This window comes from Piliocolobus tephrosceles, chromosome 5, assembly GCF_002776525.5.
Source record: "Piliocolobus tephrosceles isolate RC106 chromosome 5, ASM277652v3, whole genome shotgun sequence".
Taxonomy (NCBI): domain Eukaryota; kingdom Metazoa; phylum Chordata; class Mammalia; order Primates; family Cercopithecidae; genus Piliocolobus; species Piliocolobus tephrosceles.
The window spans coordinates 135,931,936-135,951,911 of NC_045438.1; the positions used below are offsets into that span (position 1 = coordinate 135,931,936).

At 40.9% G+C, this 19,976-nt stretch overlaps 1 protein-coding gene across 1 annotated transcript; it reads right to left on the minus strand.

The window, feature by feature from the left end:
* Positions 1–13,762: 13,762 nt before the first annotated feature.
* Positions 13,763–19,853, minus strand: PSMB9 (proteasome 20S subunit beta 9). The gene is made up of 6 exons (XM_023194761.3): positions 19,488–19,853; positions 17,560–17,627; positions 16,351–16,482; positions 15,610–15,739; positions 15,239–15,380; positions 13,763–14,342 (listed from the first exon to the last, which is right to left on the minus strand). The coding sequence occupies exons 1-6, from the start codon at positions 19,545–19,547 to the stop codon at positions 14,215–14,217; spliced, it is 660 nt and encodes a 219-aa protein (XP_023050529.1). The 5' UTR covers positions 19,548–19,853; the 3' UTR covers positions 13,763–14,214.
* Positions 19,854–19,976: the final 123 nt, after the last annotated feature.

Here is a 19,976-nt window from a genome sequence, read left to right on the forward strand (position 1 = left end):
ATATTGTTATGTCCAGACTTAAGTCTGACATTTTATTTTTTGTTTTCTGTTTGTTCACTCTGTTTTTCATTTCTTTGTTTTCTTTGTCATTGCTTCCTAAATAATTTTAAAATTCCATTTTAATTTATCTATAGCTGTGTGTGTGTACATGTGTATACCTCTTTGTATAGCTCTTTTAGTGGTTGTTCTAGGTATTACATTATATTTATGTAACTTATTTATTGTCATTAATTACCAGTCTGAGTGATGTGTAGAAATTTCTTCTCCCTTTATGTTTGTTTACCCTCCTTCATTTATAATTGCCTGTAGTATTTTCTCTATATACATTTATAACCATATGATACAGTATTAAAAGTTTTTCGTCAATCCTATAATTTAGATAACTCAAGAGAAGAAGTGAAGTCCATTTTTTAACCCATATTTTTTCTTGACACGTTCTTTCTTCCTTCCTGATGTTCCAGCTGTCCTCAATTTAACTTTTTGGTTTTTTTAGGGTAGACCTGTTAGTGACAAATTCTGTTAGTTTTCCTTCATCTGTGTATGTCTTAATTTCTCTGGATATTTTTGCTGATATAGTGTTCTAAGTTGACATTTTTTTTTCCTTTTAGCACTGGAAAAATGTGGTAACCTCCTTTAAGCTTACACAGTTTCTGATGAAAATTTTGCTCTGTCATTTTTTTCACCTGTTAGATGTCATTTATCTCTTACTGCTTTCAAGATTTTTTTTGTCTTTAGTTTTTAGTTAATTACTATGGTTTTGGTGTGGCTTTCTTTGGGTTTCTCCTGTTTGGGGTTCACTCACCTTCTTAAATCACTAAGTTTATGTCTTCTGCCAAATTCGGGAAGTTTTCAACCATATTTATTTGATAATTTTTTTCAGATTCACTCTCTTTTTCCTCATTTTGGGACTCTGAGTACATGAACATTAAATCTTTTGTTATAGCCCCATGGGTCCCTGAGGTTTTGTCCATTTTTTTCAGTGTATTTTCTTTCTTTCCTTTGTTCAGATTGGGTAATTGCTATTGTTCCCTCTTCAAGGTAGCTAATTCTTTCCTCTGTTCTCTCCTGCTGCTGAGCTTATTTATTGTGCTTTTTATTTTTATTTTGGCTATTGTACTTTTCAGTTCTAAAATTTCCACATTTTCTTCCCTATATATCCTATTTTTATGCTGAAAGATCCTATTTTTTTCTTTTCTGCTTTTTCTTCTTCCTTTTTTTAAACCACAGAACTGGACATCCCATTTTTTCATTCTTTAAGTGTTAATTGCTCATCAAAGCATTTTAATAATGGTGGCTTTAAAATCTTCATCAGGCTTTTCTTTCCATTTTGGCATCTATTTTATTGCTTTTTTTTTTTTCTAATTCAGTTTGAGGTATTCCTCGTTCCTGATATGACAAATAATTTCCAATTAAAACTCGGACATTTCAGGCATTATGTTATAAGGCTATTGTCTTATTTAAACTCTTTGTTTTAGTTGGCTTCTTTTAACACCACTCCAGTAGGTAGGCAGGGGAGCTTCATGAGTCTAGGTAGGGGCAGGAGCCCAGGTTTCTCACTCGGCCTTCATTGACACCTCAGATAGGTCCCCATTATTACTGAGTGGGGAGAGAAATTCTGCCTCCCTGTCAGGTGCCCACTAATACCTCCCTGGCTGGTTGGGATAGGAGTGCCACTTACTATCCCTCACATGGCCTCTACTGACACCAAGATGGAACAGTGGAGTGGAGGAGTGAGTAGTAGGTATCAGGGAGCGGTTGCTGGATTAACTCTGGGTGGTGATGAGAATCCTCACTCTGCATTAGGCACTGTCTGCCCCCACCCTAGAGGAGGGTGGGGAATGGAAGTCTAGGCTTCCATTGACATTTCAGGGGCTTGGGGAAGGGAGTACGTTTTCACCAAGGGGGCATGAACATCCTGACTCGCTACCCACTTTCTCTGACACCATCCTGGTGTGTGTGCCTGTGTGTGTTGAAGTGTTGGGTTCCTTATTACAGTCAGGTGAGGGTGAAAGTCTGGGCTCCTCGTTTGACCTTAGCTGGTGGGAGTGGAGTCGCAGTTTTTTCTGTGCTGTTTGGCTGGCCCTATCACCCAAGATGGAGTGTAGTGGTGCAATCATAGCTCACTGTAACCTCGAACTCCTGGGCTGAAATGATCCTCCTGCCTCAGTCTTTCGAGTATCTAGGACTACAGACACATCTGACTATGCCTGACTGATTTTATTATTATTATTATTATTATTATTCATAGAGATAGGGCCTCATTATGTTGCCGATGGCTGGTCTTGAACTCCTGGCCTCAAGCAATCCTACTGCCTGGCCTCCTCCCCAAAATTACTTTAAATGATATAACAGCTGACAGCTTGAGTAGGTCCTCTTTATTTTGTTGGAGGCAGAGTATTAGAAATGACCTAACAAAAATAATTTGTTTCCTGTCACTAGACTCATTCACTGTGTCAATGAGTGTGTCAGTGGTTTGTGGGAAGCAAACTTAAATGAAAATGTATGTGTTTAATTAAATGTTACAAGAGATGCTTTTTTTTTAAAAAAAAACTATTGACTCCTGTGAATTTCAGAAAAATATTGCAGTCATTTGACTTAGTTACTTCGCTTGCACTCTATGTAAAAATTTTAGAATTTTACCTCATTGGAAAACTTCTAATATCAATAGTGATAATGTTGTTTTGCAGCCTCAAATGATTTTGTTACTTTGGACTAATTTTCATTGAGTTAATTAATAAGTGACTTTTTATTACCTAAAAATATTCTTAAGTATATCATAGAAAGATTATTGGGTCACTAAGTGACTTTCTATGTATATACCTTTGTCCATATTTAATTTTTGCAAAACTCAAATTAAGGTGGTAAATTCTATGTGGATATACCTTCATGTATTGTATTGATAAGATTAACTACATTTTAAAACAAAAGTTGAAAGCTTTAAATAAAATTGTCATTCAACTATATATGTATTTCTGTAAAACACACACATAATGATGAATTCGAATTAATAAGCAAAAAAGGAGAGGATTTGTCATTTAAAATTGATCTTGGAATATAAACTCTACACTTAAAGAGACAGGAAAAACTTTTTCTTTCCCTTTAGCATAATCTGCCCATCAAGTGGTGGTTTCTTATCAGAATGCTCTCACTTAATATCTTGATAACTTTTAGTGCTTTGTGCTGATAGCATCAAGTTTTTAAATTATTTTAAAAACAAACAACGAAAAAACCCATTTGCTTCTGAAACACCTACATTTTCTTATAATTGTTACCTTCTTTATGTTTATTTTCAAATGTTTCATTGTCACTCGGTTATTGAGATATCAAAACTATAACAGTTGCTCACTCTCAGGTACCTATGCACTTAAGTGACCAGTTTCTCTGAAAATTCTTTTTTATTGTTGCCTTCTTCAAACCTCATACCCTGAATCCAGAATACTAACACTGTCAAGCTATTTTTCACGCCTTCAAATCTTTGTTTTCTTCTCACTAGACAGCCACTACCCATTTGGCCACTAGGTGGAGCCAAAGGCTCAATCTTTCACCTTCCTGCGCCTATGAAGGAAGGTAAAAGTAATTAGATGTGTTTGGTATGATTTATGTATTTTAAATTAAGGCTGTACTATCAAAAGAGCTACCTTGTGTCTCAAACCCACAATGTGGTAAAAGGTCACAAATAAAAAACAGTAACTCAATTTTCTAGATTAATTTTGTCCAGGTTAAAAATATTATTGATATATGTTTTAGTGACCGCATAGGTTTCAGTAAAGGTAAAAGGATGCTCTTGTTCGTACTCCAAGTTTGGCATGGTGACTGTTAATACATTCATTTTGAAGAATATTTTGCTTCTGGGTTTAAAATACTGTTGTCAATTCGTAGGAGTCCTAATGCACACTTTATAGGGTAGATTGGAAAGAAGACCATAGAAAGTTGTCAATGCCCTCACTGTCTAAAGTGTGTTCATATCTTTGGACTAATGACTCTTAGTCCTTGTGCACTGGTGAAATGGAAGATTCTACTCTTCTAGTCCCATATTGTTGGTCACTGTAATAAATTAAACAGAGCCATCTGGCCTTGCCGTGAACAGATGCTTTCTGCTTTATCCTCGTGCTTGTCTGAAGGCCTCTGCCATAAGTTACTCATCAAAAGCTGGGTCTTTTGAGAGAAACAACAGGAAGGACAACCTCAGAGGCTCCGTGGAAATGATTCTACAATTTTTTTTTTTTTTGAGATGGAGTCTCACCCTGTTGCCCAGGCTGGAGTGCAGTGGCAAGATCTTGGCTCAATGCAACCCTTGCCTCCTGGGTTCAAGTGATTCTCCTGCCTCAGCCTCCCGAGTACAGGTACATGCCACCACACCTGGCTAATTTTTGTAGTTTTAGTGGAGATGGGATTTCACCATGTTGGCCAGGCTGGTCTCTGACTTCTGATCTCAAGTGATGTGCCCACCTTGGCCTACTAAAGTGCTGGGATTATAGTCATGAGCCACCGCACCCGGCCTCTACTAGATATTCTTGACACTTGATACTGCAGAGAATAGAATTGCAAGAACAAATTTACTAGTTTAGGCTGATGTTGCCACCCCTGGTCAGATTATGCCAGGGGACATAAAAATTAGCATTTATAGGACTGTCTTAGTACAGAAGCAGATGCATTCATCAACATAGTCTGCTAACCCCAGATCAATGGAACAAGAAATGAGACTGGGTAAAGTTGTAAACCAATGTTTAATTATGATGATTTATTTTAGAATATTGTAGATACTATTTTAAATGTTCATTTCTTTCTGATAAGCCTGCCCTTTGGAATAAATGTTCTATTTTCTGATAAGCATATGAGAAAGCATTTTATTTCTTCTTGGTTTGTCTATCTGCACTCCTCAATTTCAGCCTATGCTTGTGAAAAATGAAACTAAAAGTTCTTTGAATGGTATCTTGTTCCCAAGGAATCTCAGAATTCAGGAAAGATAAGCTATAGTAAATCTCAATATAGTTTACAACGTAATTAGGAGAAATTGAGGATGATATAATGACTCTATTGACTGGAATTCTGGAAAGTACTTTTACAATATTTTAAGCTTAGAAAAATCTCAACTATCCTTTGTGAAAGAACATTGAGTGAACATTTGCTCCCATACATCTATAAACAACCGCATTTTTATAGACAGGATCACTGGTAAAATATACGATGATTCTATAGAAAATTTGACATACAGTTCTTTTCTGCAAACTATGCTGGGTGCTTTTATGGATCGCTTTATGTTTTTATAGCCACGTATTAAATGTGCAATGGTTCAATAGTCCTTCTACCTATAAATCTGGAATCACGATTATGCCAGAAATGTTGTACTTAAGGGAAAATCTCATTTAATTGGGTATTAGATCATTAAAGAGCAAGGATTGCAGTTCCCATGTGGAAACAGAGCTTACAAAGTCCTCCTAGGACAAGAACTCATAGCTTATTGAGTCCCCACCTGATAGGTGGAAAAGGATGTTACTTGTGACAAGTCCAGATCACTGGTGAACTTTGGGCATCTCAGAGAAAATGGGATTTAATCCACAGTTACAGGCACTGCAAGCAAAATCCTTAGCTGTTGAGTTCTGAGGGAGAGTTCTCAGAATAAATGAGTTGATGAGTGACAACACAGTTATTGCTAGATCATGAAAGAAGTAAATATGATTATGACCTTATGGGCTAAGCCCTTCCAGACAGAGGTGATTTCTCGAGGCTTCATAGCGTAAGACTTTTGTTTTGCTGACTACACAACAAGGGGCTCTATATCTTAACCCTAAAACAGGCCAAATAGAGACGATAAAATGAGTGGAACTGAATTAGAGCATTTCTGAAAAGTTTTATTTGGTTAATTCTGCCCCTTAAGGTCAGAAATTGTGTAGGAAAAGTGTTTCAAAATTATAAATAAGGCAAAATTGTACATGCTTAATTATTTAATATCACACTTGAACCTTTGCTCATAACCCTGCCTGATCAAACCCTGAGTGTCTCAGAGATTGTAATTTGCCTAAGAAGAACCCGGCCAGCCCTGTGTGATTAGAGGTTAATCAGCAGAGAGCTGATAAGGGATCCTGGCTTTCTCTTTTTCTCTGGTAAAGAAGATAACACCAAGGTTATGATTTTATTGCCCTCTAGTACGTTAGCCATTTTGAATCTCTAGCCTAGAAATTATTTCCTCACTGAGAGATACAGCTCTGTTTTTCAAATACTCTTTGGATCAAGGCTCTTGTATTCTTCCTGGTTCCTTCGAGTTTGATAAAACTTTGAAAAGTCTACCAAAGAAATTTCTCTCAGAACTAGACTTTTAGAGAGGAAATGCTGGAATTATGGATGAGAGGCACGTGTGTAAAGGCTCAGACCACGCAGAGAGCAGGTCTGATGAGCCACACCACTGCTGCTGCCCCATGGCTTCTAGACGCGGCTGCTTGTTCTGTTAGCACCTGGACGTTGCTGCAGCCACCACTGAAGACACCTCCTAAACCACTTCTGTTTCAGGAACTTCACTTAAAAAAAAAAAAAAGGAGAAAAACCCACTGCTTCCTCAAAAGACAGTTGCTACTTCTGTCACCTTTGTCAGAGAAATAAATACAGTAAAAGGTGCTCCGCTCCCCCACACCCTGGTTCCTCCTGTGGCTCCCTTTGTAACTGAAGTCTTAGGTGGATGAATTTAATTGGTGGAACTTAGGTGCTCTAGCTTCAAAGAAGGTTTGGGGGAGTGAGCTTTCTGGTTTCTACTTTAGGGAGGCAGGACTCAAAAGGTAGGGGAAATTTCACAGTACTCTAAAGGTGTTCAAATCCGATGGGCAGCCAGTAAACATCACAGGTGTGAGGTGCTGGGTGGAGCTGCTGCCGTGAATATGTGCTTTGGTTCATGGACTACATCAGTGGTTCTTAGAGTCCAGTTAATTCACAGATTCACAAGAGATAATAAAATGATTGTTTTTTTTTAAGCCATTAAGTTTGGAGTTGGTGTGCTGCACTGCAGTAGATAATGGAAACATACAGTATGTATTTTTGCAAGTCTGGCTTCTTCACTTAATATTTTGTTTCTATGATAGTCATCCATGTTCTTACATTTTCAGTAGTTCGTGAAGTTTCATTGCTTACATAGTACTCTGTTGTATGAATAGACAATGTTTTGTTTATCCGTTTACTGTTGAAGAACCATTTTGTTAAACAATCTGAGAATAATCTTTGGAAATGATGCCACTTGAATCCTTAATATTTTGTCATGTATGATTTAAGAATAAGGACATTTCTCCTGCATAATCCTAATACTGTCATCACCCCCAAGATACTTGAAATTGATACCATATTATCAAACACACAATCCATATTTAAAAATTCCCTTTTGTCCCAGTAACACCTAATAGTAAATGTCCGTTATTTTAAGCTGGTGTCATTCGTTACTAATACAACGTATTAATAACTAATACAGTGAGTCTGCTTCTTCCAGCAAGGACCCCCAGGGGGTGTGGTGATTCATAGTTCTCACTCAGACTTCTCTGTGTCTGCTCATGTGTCCCTATTTCACATCTCAGGGTCCGATCAATCTATCTCAACCAGTGGTCTTGCCTTATCACAACAGCCGCTGTTGGATGATGCAACAAACATTTCTACAACTTCATAACCTTTATCATAAGCCCCTGGGCTTGACCCTCAGCCATATCTGTGCTGGGTTGCAGGAGAAAAGATAGCCTTTAAAACTGATAGCCTTAAAACTGCTGTAGAGGCATTTACAGTTTTTCATTCATGTCGTGAGTTTGGATTAAAGGCTTGTAATTTGTCTTTTTTTCCTTTGTATGCTATCCAGGGCAGTCTGACGCAGCCAGTCTGTGAAGGTTGGCACAAAAGCCTCCATCGATTCACCCAGCTTTTGCCTGGTACCTATCCTAATTTAAAACTTTGCCACATGTTACCTTGGCGAAAGGCCAGTGCCACACTTCAGTGATGATTCGGCTGCCCTACTTAGTTAGAACTGAGTTCACTTCCTTCCTCAACACTCCTGCCACATTGATCTGGAAGTTTCACCTTGAGCCAAGTGATAGTTAATTTTATGTGTTAACTTGGCTAGGCTGTAGTTTCTAGACATTTGAATACCAGTCTAGATATTGCTGTGAAGGTATTTTTTAGATGATATTTACATTTAAATCAATAGATTTTGGGTAAAGCAGATTACCCTCCATAATTTAAGTGGCCCTTCCAATCAGTTGAAGGTCTTAAGGGCAAAGACTGAGGTTCCCCCAAGGAAGAGGGAATTCTGCCTCTGGACTGCCTTCAGACTTGAGCCGCAACATCAGCTCTTCCCGGGTCTCCAGCCTGCCTGCAGATTTCGAACGTGCCAGCTCCCACAGTAGTATGAGTCAATTACTTAAAATAAATCTCTCTCTGCCAACATCCTATTGGTTCTGCTTCTCTGGAGAATCCCAACTCATACAAGCCATTTTCTATAGAAGGCTGTTTCTTCGAGAAATCCACCCTCTTCTATGTCAACAGAGTTTAGGATCTCCATACTTTATCTCTTAGTTTTTGAGAGCATACATTCTGTATTACACATACTTACACTATTCTGTATATGAAACTTTCATAAACATTGCTGGGCAAAGCTGAATATTGCTGAACCAATTTCCAATGCTTCTGAATAAGTTCAATGGAGTTAAAACATTTTTCTTCTTACATGGTATGTCCAGTGCCCCAGAGCCAGCGGAGTTAAGACCTTGGTAAGGAAGACTAAAGATAATCCATATATTCTAGTTTGTTATATAATATAGAACATGTTTATTAGATTCTAAAAGACACAAAAAGAAAACAATACATATGTATCAGTGAGAGAGGTGAAAATTAGGAAGAGAACTAAGGATTATTCTTAATTCCTGTCTTCCTTTCTAAATCCCAATTCTCAAGTAAAACTTTAATTATATTTCCTGTTTATTTTGTTGAATGGAAAAAATGGGAGATTATCTAACATTTGTCATGGAAATACAGGAAAAATTACTCTCAGAGATATGATATTATTTAAGTCATTGACATATTGTTAACCTCAGATGCAAATGGTAAAATTAATATTTTTCAGTTCATGGTACACAGTCATTGTTGGTCTAGTGCTAATTTTTATTTGTATTTGTATTTTTTTATTTTTTAGAGACAGGGTCTTTCTTTGTCACTCAGGCTGGAGTGCAGGGGTGTGATCACAGCTCACAGTAAGCTCAAACTCCTGGGCTCAAGCAATCTTCCTGCCTTGGCCTCCCAAGTAGGTAGGACTACAGGCGCACACCACCATGCCAGCTAATTAAAATGTTTTAAATTTATTTTTGGTAAATGGGGTCTTGCTATGTTGCCCATAGGCTTTGTGCTATGTTAAGCTAGTAATTATAGTGAACATTCTTGTCTTGGGTACCTGAGGTTTTTCCATTATGTATACTGGTGGTTACAGATTTTTTGGAATATAACCTTTGCCAAAATAAGAAACTTTTGATTCCTGCTTCCTTAACTGTTTTTCAAAAATCACAAATGGATATACTTTACTAAATGTCTTTTATTAATAGACTGAGCAAAGGAAATGACTTTTCTGTCTATGAATATGGTGAATTAGAGCAACAATATGTTTTATTATATTGAATCACCCTAGTATTCGAAGGATTCCCTATTAGATCTTGATGTATCATTACTAGCATAATCACTATTACTATTGTTATTATTATACACATTTTTAGAGACAGGGTTTTGCTCTGTTGCACAGGCCAAAATGCAGTGGTGCAATCATAGCTTACTGCAGCCTCAAACTCCTGGGCTCAAGTGATCCCCCTGTGTCAGCCTCCCCAGTAGCTGAGACTACAGATGCTCACCACCACACCTGGCTAATTTTTTAATTTTTTGTGGAGACAGGATCTCAGTATGTTGTCCACACTGGTCTTGAACTCCTGGCCTCAGGAGATCCTCCCACCTTGGCCTCCCAGTATTATTATTTGTAATATTGTTGAATTCAGTTCATAAATAATTATTTTGTCTCCCATCTGTGCTCAAGGTGAAACGGGCCTAGTATTTTCTTTCCTCGAGTTTTCCACAACTCAATTTTGAATCAAGATTACACTTGCTGATAAAATTAGCTAATCAGGTTTAATCTTTTTTCTATTTTCTGGAAAAAATACATAATATAGAAGTTTCATGTTCCTCGAATGTTTGATAGAACTCATCTGTGAAACCATCTGGGCATTTTAAAAAATTTAAATTTTTATTAGAGGTCATTGATAACTTTAAAAATTGCTTTAATACTTACTGGTATAGTCAAGTTTTGTATTCTTCTTGTGCTAATTTTGATAGCTGAAATGTTTCTAGGAATTTAGCTATCTCACCTAGGTTTTCAAATTTATTAGCATTTACTTGTTCATAATACTCTACGCTTTCTATCTGTGTCATATCTGTAGCTGTTCCCCCTTTTCATTATGTATTTGTTTATTCATTTTTTCTCCCGTTATCCATAATCAGCCTTGTTGTAAGTGGATATCTTACAAATATTTTTAAATAAGCAGCTTTTGGAATCAAAAGTGTGTTAATTTTCATTACCTAGTTTTTTGTTCTCTATTTCTGTTTCATTGCTTTCTATTCTTATCTTTATAACTCCTTTTCTTCTTATTTCTTTAGGTTTGCTCAACTTCTTTTTCCAAAATTTTGAGTAGAATTTTTAGGTCATTTATTTTAACTTTTCTTGTTCTAATAAATTTGAAATTATAACATTATTTTATATGTATATTTTATGTGTAACATTTTTACCACCTGGTTTAAAAACAGTTAATTTTCTTTATAACTGCTATTTATTTATTTGACACACGGTCCCACTCTGTTGCTGAGGCTGGAGTTCAGTGACGCAATCATGCCTCACTGCAGCCTCCATCTCCTGGACTCCAGCGATCCTCCCATCCACGACTGCCTTTTAAATCCATGTTACTGATAAATATATTTGTTCACTTACAATTTTAAGCATATTTTAGTTACCAAGTTCTAATTTTATTACAGTATAGTTGCAGAATATAGTTTGTTTCTCTTTTGTTTTTTTTTAGACAGGGTCTTACTCTGTTGCCCAGGTTGGCGAGCAATGGCACAATCTCAGCTCACTGCAACCTCTGCCTCCTGGGTTCAAGCGATCCTCCCGCCTAGCCTCCTGAGTAGCTGGGACTACAGGTGCACCCTATCAGCTGAATTTTTTGTAGAGATGGGGTTTTGCCATGTTGCCCAGGCTGGTCTCAAACTCCTGGGCTCTAGGGAATCTGCCCACGTTGACCTCCCAAAGTGTTGGGATTATAGGCGTGAGCCACTGCTCCTGGCCTAGAATATAGATAGTTTCTAAGATACTGATACTCTGGAATTTATTGGAATTACCTTTACGGAATGATGCATGTCCTATTTGAGTAAATGTTCTGTGTGGCTTGAACTATTACATATAATTTTTGGTTTTTTGGCAACTGTTAAAAAATGAATCTTATGAATCTTGTACCTCATTTTGTTTCCTTCTTTGCTTTCACTATCCTATGGCCGAGAACCAATTATTTTTTATCTATTTATAGTTGGCTGATAAATATGTGTCCTGTTAAACTGGCTCTCTGAAGAAAAACAATGCTTCTGACTTGTATCATTGCTGATTTCTATAGTACAAATACTTCCACCGTGGTATCAAGTTACCAATAGTTAACAACTATCTTCAAAAATCCTGAATACTTTACAGTCTGCTCTTGCTAGCCAGTATAAGATAGCACACCACTATTTTTTTTTAAAGATATTCATGTTGTCCATTAGTTTCACTCCTTGGCTTCACTTATTTTCTTAACCATATTTTCTCTTTGACCCAATGTTGTTTTCTTCTTTTAAAAATTGTTTAAAATTATCTCTGTAAGCTGCTACAAACTTTTTATTGGAATGAAGAGCATTAGAACAGTTATTTGGCCAATGCAGAAAAATGAAGTCTTCTAATTTTTTTTTTTTTTTTTTTAAATGGAGTTTCGCTCTTGTCGCCCAGGCTGGAGTGCAATGGCACTATCTTGGCTCACTACAACCTCTGCCTCCCAGGTTCAAGTGATTCTCCCTGCCTCAGCCTCCCGAGTAACTGGGATTACAGACACCACGCCCAGCTAATTTTTGTAGTTTTAGTAGAGAAGGGGTTTCACCATGTTGGCCAGGCTGGTCACGAACTCCTGACCTCAGGTGAACCACCCGCCTTGGCCTCTCAAAGTGCTGGAATTACAGGCATGAGCCACCACGCCCGGCCGAAGTCTTCTAATATTAAAAGATTTAATCTTCATTCAGTTCTCAAAGTCTTTGCTGTGCCCTTAGGGCATGTCACATGCATGTGCAGCTCAGGGGGAACCTGGTACTCCTGAGGGTTCAGACTCAGAATTAGGGAATTTCCTCCTGCACTCTCACTTTGGAGATTCCCCTACACATCCCCGCCCGCAGGGGCCCTTTTTCTTGGTTCCTCTGGCCAGAGAGCTAGTATTTCTCTTATTGACTCAGGGCTTGTGCTACCACGTAGTGCAGCTCTGCACCTGAGGCCTGATGTCAGGGCAGAACTGGGAGAAAAAAAGGGAAAACATTGAAAACCCACTCCCCAGGAGGGGCCCCTCTCCAAGTTTTGACCCTCTTCACAATCCACCTGCTTTTGTTTACTTTTTGGAGTCCTTGAGTACTTGATTTTTGTATACTGCCCAGAATTTCTACCTGTGATCAGTGATAAAAATGGGCTATTAAACTAGTGTTTTAAAATCTCAAATAAGTTAAATATCACGGCTAGAAACAACTCCAGGCATTTGTAATTTTAGATTTTTTCTTTACACTCCAGGGGGATGTGACTGTTTTGGAGTATTTTGAATTTGTATGTTTAGCCTGAGATCCTACTAGTATTTCTGTTGAATATGCCTGTTGACTGCCCACTTGTTAGCAAAATGGCATGGAATGTTGGAACTGCAAATACCTTAGAAATCATTCAGCACCATCTTTTGACAGAAAAGGACATGAGAGTTCACTCCTGTCACTCAGGAAGTGTAGGGCAAAGATAGAAGCAGAATTCAATTTGTTTTAATACAGTTACTCAGGCAACTGGTAACAGTTTCATAAGTGCCAACCAATGTATGGCGCTATTTGTTGCAGATTTCAAGATGATATATGGGGATTGAGGGAATGGGAAGTTTTAGGGAGTGGTAGAGGAAGGGCATATAATAAAACTAAATCCCAGGTCCCAGCCTCAGAACTTATTTTGTGACCTTGGTCAAGTGATTTAGTCCCTCTAAACCTCTATGTGTCCTACAGAACGAATAATACCTATATAGGGTTGGGTGTTTTTGTTTGTTTGTTTTTCTTTTTCTTTTTGTTTTTTGACATAGGATCTTTCTCTGTCACGCAGGCTAGAGTGCAGTGGCGCAATCACAACTCACTGTAGCCTCAAACTCCCAGGCCTAAGCGATCCTCCCACTCAGCCTCCCAAGCAGCTGGGACTACAGGCGTGCACCACCACACCTGACTAATTTTTAATATTTTTTGTAGAGACGGGGTTCTCACTATGTTGCCCAGGCTGGTCACGAACTCCTGGGCTCAAGCAATCCTCCTGCCTTGACCTCCCAAAGTGCTGGGATTACAGGGGGTTTTCCGGTTTGAATTTTAAGAGATAAAATTTATAAAACATTTAGCCCAATGCCATAAATGTAGCTTCTTTTGGTCATTGTCATTATTCTTTGAAATTCACAAGTGCCCCAAAATATTTGAGCATTTTTCATGTATTGCTCTTTAATGTGAATGAATGCATTATGAAAGGAATTCTTTTACGTGCGGGTTTGCTGATAGACTTAGCTAATTCTCATGTGTGCAGGTGTCAGTCTTAGCCTCAAAGGAATGATTCCCACCACCTCACTTGCATCCTCATCCCTTGGACACAAGAATGAGAATTTTTATTGTTTGTACTACTTCAAAATCATTCTTTACGTGATGACCTGTCATGTATAGGGCTCTTTATACTTCTAGTTTAGTCCCTTTTGTTTTCTCTAGGAAAGATGTTTTAGACCTGGGACCAAAGAAGAAAGAGTGTATGCTGACATCTAGGAGGGAAGCAGCCCCCTCCCCTAAGCTCCGTCTCCCTGAGCACTCATTTCCCAACGACCGTACCAGGTTTCGGTCCTAGAGAGTTTATTACAAAATAAGAAAGAGAAGTCTGGGGAAGGTTCACTCATCATAGAATTTTGGCAGCTCATTGCCCAAGATGACTCGATGGTCCACACCAGCAGCTGTAATAGTGACAAGGTAGACGACACCCCCGCTTGAGCCATCCCGGCTCATGGCCAGAGCAATAGCTGCAGAGGGTTTCAAGTTGGAGAGAGGGAGAGAGAGAATGGCTTAGCTTCAAAAATATTTTTATTCCCCCTCCATCCATATGCCTACTGCTGCTTTCACCTCAAAACTCATCTTCCAGAAAGGCATATTTAGTGGTGCACTGCTAAGTCAGTTTTTTAAAAGAAGGCTTCCATATGTGGCATCTACTGATGTCCATGATGTAAATGCTCCCGCTATGATCAACTGCAAGTTACAAATAGCTTAACGAGCAGCTCACAAATCCTTGACTATTTAACAATCAGCTCTCATGAGCCGTCCCAAGCCAGCTTCAGCACACCTCAGCACACCACTGGTTCTTTTTTTTTTTTTCAGACAGGGTCTCACTGTGTCACCTAGGCTGCAGTGCAGTGGTGCAATCACCGCTCACCACAGCCTTGATCTCCCCAGCTCAGATGATCTTTCCACCTCAGCCTCCTGAGTAGCTGGGACTACAAGTGTGCACCACTATGCCCAGCTCATTTTTTTGTATTTTTTTTAATTGTTTTTTTTTGTAGAGACAGGGTTTCACCATCTTGCCTAGGCTGGCCTCAAACTCCTGGGCTCAAGTAATCCTCCTGCCTCAGCCTCCCAAAGTATTGGCATTACAGGTGTGAGCCATTGTGCTTAGCACACCACTGGTTCTTCCAGTGACTGTGTATCCTCATTTGATTTACTCAGAACAGCCCTGGTTTATCCGTATTGCCCAAGAGCCCCATTGAGCTTTGCATTTGTCCTGCTGCTTTTCACTTTTAAAAGTGTACTAGTTTGGGCATTAACTTAAATGATCATCCCTGTATTTCTCTTCCCGTTCCTCATAATCTACTTCCTTCCCATGTTTAAAAGCCCTCCCGAGGTACCCTTCCACTTGGCTGGTTACCGTCTGTGGTGAAGCGCCTGCACTCCTCTGGAGACATGCCTGGCTTATATGCTGCATCCACATAACCATAGATATAGGTGCTGCCGGAGCCACCAATGGCAAAAGGCTGTCGAGTCAGCATTCCTCCCAGGGTTCCATATACCTGGGAGAGGGATCCTCTGGTTAAAGAATCATCAAGCCCTTCCTTCCCACTGAGACATTAAGTGGTCTCTGCACCCTGCAATGAAGCCCTGGTATCTCATATCCCAAATGGACTATACTTTCAGAGGTAGTGTCCTTGGAACTCATTGCTAGAATGACATAGGACTTCCACCTCCCTCTACAGGAGAGTGGGGAAGCCCAGAGGAGAGAGCGCTTTGGGAGAAACTCACCTGACCCCCTTCACGTTGGTCCCAGCCAGCTACCATGAGATGTGCGGACAAGTCCTCTCGATATTTGTAGGTGATATTTCTCACCACATTTGCAGCAGCCAGAACAAGTGGAGGTTCCTCCAGTTCTATCCTGAAGGAAATATTAGGAATAAAGGTTGATAGAATTTTAAGTCTCACTCTCCTATACTATTACCATCATCCCTGCTAAATGAACCGTGAGAACTATAGCTGCAATAGCTCAAACTGCAGCCTCCCTTCCACATGTACGGGGAACCAGAGTCCCACACCACCAGCTGGTAAGAACCCTTCAACTGCTCACTCTCGTTTGCTGAGCCCCACCCACATAACTTTCTTTTGGCTGCAAGGGCCCTGCCCTTATGGGGAAAAGCAGATAAGGTTACTTCCACCCCAACGACCTTGATTTCTCATATGGTAACTGCCTGATATTAGGGTGGCTCACAATATCACCTTCTTCCTGATTATTTATATTAGGATAGTGATTTACAGCTTTTAAACTGTGTTCGCATATATAACGTGGTTCTCCAAATAACCGTCTCATAAGGTACTATATTGTCTCCACTTTACAGATGCAGAAACTGGCAGATTCAAGTGCCAGCAGGAGCCAAAACAAGAATCTTTCATTTCCTAGTGTCCAGCTCCTGGAACAGCACACTGTACAGGGATTCATGCAAGTTGGGGGAGCTCTAGTGGGTGGGGAGTCAGAACTCCAGAGCTTCATACCCATGGAGCTCCAGCTGGTAGGCAGCCATGTCAGCCACGGCTTGGGCATCGGCAGCTGAACCAGAGAGTGCACAGTAGATGCGCTGGTGCAGGGGGGACAGCTTGTCAAACACTCGGTTCACCACCGCCTCGCTGTTAGGAGGGAGTCAACAGTCACCAAGTTAAAACTCAGGAATTTTTTCTTTTTTTTTTTTTTTTGAGACAGAGTCTCACTCTGTCACCCAGGCTGGAGTGCAGTGGCGCAATATTGGGCTCACTGCAAACTTTGCCTCCCAGGTTCAAGTGATTCTCCTGCCTCAGCCTCCCGAGTAGCTGGAATTACAGGCATCCACCTCCAAGCCTGGCTACCTTTTGTATTTTCATTACAGACAAGGTCTCAACATGTTGGCCAGGCTGATCTCGAACTCCTGACCTCAAATATCTGCCCACATCGGCATCCCAAAGTGCTGAGATTATAGATGTGAGCCATGCACCCAACCAGAACTCAGGAATTTTTGAAGGTGATCATTCAATGTCTCTCAAACTTATTTGACAAGAGACTAGTATGAAGTTTAATGCTTGGATTAAAGCAGGAGGCAAATAATCATCTCAGATATTATTAATCACTGCAGATGTTAATCAAAATTAGGTTTATTTTTCAGGCTTAGATTTTATAACAAAGCAAAAAATGCTAAGGTAAGAAAAATATGCCTCATCAATTTTTCGTTGCTATTAACAATCTATGCTATTAACATAGAACGTAACTATGTTCTATGGAACATAATGTAAGTAATATTGACCTAACTCTATATACTCATTTTGCATGTGAGGAAATTGGTTAGGAGGGGGAGAAGAGACAACATAGTTCAATATATGGTAAATGAGAAACCAGGTATCTGCTTGACAGAATCATCTTTTTGATCTCTAAACACAGATGGAAAGAAGCTCCTCAAAAATCTATCTCCTGTCCCCCACTCAGACCCTATTCCTTTACACTCATCCCTGTACACTACTGGGACAGGTCACATATGCATTCAGACCCCAGATCCTCCTCCACAAATTCAGAGACCCAAACGCCCACCAAATAGCTTATCATAGTGGCTTTTTGGGAAGGTCAACTCCATTCCTCCAAAGCTCCAGTTTGCCAGTCTTTTCATGAATGGGTAAGAAAAATGTGTATTTGAGGCCATTAGCTTCTTTCCAAATGCATACATCTTCACTTTTACTCACCCTGCAGACACTCGGGAATCAGAGCCCACCACAACGCCCCCGTCAAACTCCACTGCCATGATGGTGGTCTGCAGAGACACAGAATACGGACTATCAGGCCAGGAAGAGCCTTGATGCCCTCATGTTAGAGAAGAAAAAATATTCCCAGAGAGGCGAAGTTGACTGGCTCAAAGATCACACAGTAACAGGCCAGAGCTGACTGTCAGTACAGGCTTTTTTCCCTTCATCTTTCCACTTTCTCTATTGCTTCATCTGGCTGCAGGGGAATGCCACAGCCCAGCTGTGATACAACACAGAAAGAACTGTGGCTCTGAGTTCCAGCTTGCCTAGTGGAATCCTCTCCACTGTAAAGAGAGAGGTGGAGATGAGGTTCCTACAGGTAGAAGTGAAGCAGCTCCACAAGTGAAAATTATCTCCACGGGAAAGGCTCCTAGTATGTGCAGATGTGGTGTAGACCCAACACAGAGCATTTGACTATGATTTGGGGAAACAAGGTCAGCCTTTCCTTTTCTTTTTCTTGTTTTGTTTTGTTCACAGTCCTCCACTCTCAACCCCATTTCATCAGAAGTGAGCTCTTTCAATTTATTGAACATTGGAAAAAATCGAGGAGGGCAGTGGTTAGCATGGCCAAGGGCAAGGCAGGAGAGAAGCAGCAAGGAACATGTAGATGGTTTAAAATAAAAGTTTCAGTTATGGAATTTCTGATCAAGAGGTAAATAAATACCTCAGCAGCCAGGGGGGTAAATTTGTACCAAGAGAGGATTTGACTGAGAAGTTTAAGTTGACTTTTCCAGGTCAAGAAAATAATCAAGAAAAAGTGAGGGGAGATAAAGCTACATTTTTCCTGTTGTTGAGTTGGAAGGAGTCTTAAAGATCCTCGATTCAAATGAGGAAACCAAGTCACAGAAAATGCAAACGACTTATGCAGAGTTACACAGAATTAATAGTAGACCTGGGACTAAAATTCAGGTCTAACTCTTATCCCTTGTTTCCACTTCTACTTCCTACTTGCCACTGCTCATTTGGCAGTGAGGGGAGATTTCCCAGATTATAAGTGGTTTCACTGTGCCTTTCTTACCAGGCTGTAAATTACTCTGGCCCCAAAGGACGCTCCTCTAAGTATGCTTTCCGAGGGACCGACTTACCATGAATAGAGGGTCAAAGAATAGGGTTAACTTCAAGTTAGAGGCTATTCCTCTGTAACAAAGCTGCCCCCAAGCCACGAGTGGTGGCAGGAGTCCAGAGCAGAAGCCAGCCAGCCAGTCTTGGGGCTGCCATCTGTCCCAGGCGCCCATCCTAAGCAAAGTCCCCCCAGTGGGCACATGGGAGTGGGCAGGGAAGACACAGGGAAGGGAGCAAGGCAGCATCTGGGCCAAGGAGGAGCCTTTCTGGGTCAAGCTAGGGAAGTGCATCACTGGTTAACGCAGAACCCCCATTATCAGTGCTTGGGCTAAGAGTTACCCAGTGGCAAGTTTATCAAAAGTCTGTGTGATGAGTTGGTCCTTCTCAGTAAGTGCCTATATTTCCTTCTCCCAAGTGCTGTTCTACTTCACCCAGGGAACCATTTCCTCATCTCTTTGCACTATCCCCAACCCCCTTTCTTGATTTAACCAGCCGCCACTGTCTGGGACCAGAGTGAAAGCGAAAGCACTTTAGAGTAGCTTCCCCTTGACGCTTCCAGCTAGGATTCAAAGTACCTCCTTTTCCACCAGCCTCGCGTGCCTGGTCCCTTCACGGACACGCTAGACGACCCCCCCACCCCAGAAAAGAAATACCCTATGCTGACTGCGGGTTGCAAGCGCTGGCTGCTAGAGGCTACCTCCCTACGTTCCCGTTGGTCTCTGCATTCACTTCTCCGCGCTTCCAGGGTCTCCTGGCCGCTACACCTCCTCCACCCCTGTGCCAACCCTCAAGCCCAGACCCATTACCCCGGTGTGGACTTCTCCTGCGCGGGGTAAGTCCCCGGTTGGTGCTCTCGCCCGCAGCATCCCTGCCCGGCGCCGCTCTCCTCGCCGCCTAGGGCACTGGTTTCGGACCTGGGACAGCGCGCAGCGCGCAGCGCGCAGCCAACAGCCCCGCCCCTTCGCGGCGCCGCCAGGAGGCGCCTGGGTGCTGCTGTGCGCCTTTGCGCGCTCCGCAGAGGCTTTGCGCGCGGCGCTAACCTGTGTAGGGCAGAGCTGCCCGGAGACAAGTGACGAGACAGCCCCGCCCTGAGGCTGGGGTGGGAAAACTGGTGCTAGTGGGAAGGCAGGAGGCAGGGAGAGGCGGGAAGGGTGTGCATGACGGAGAAAATTGGGCACCAGAGCTGCTCCCAAGATTCTCAGATCTGATTTCCACGCTTGCTCCCAAAATAGTCTGGGCAGGCCACTTTTGGAAGTAGGCGTATCTAGCGAGCAGGCGGCCGCTTTCGATTTCGC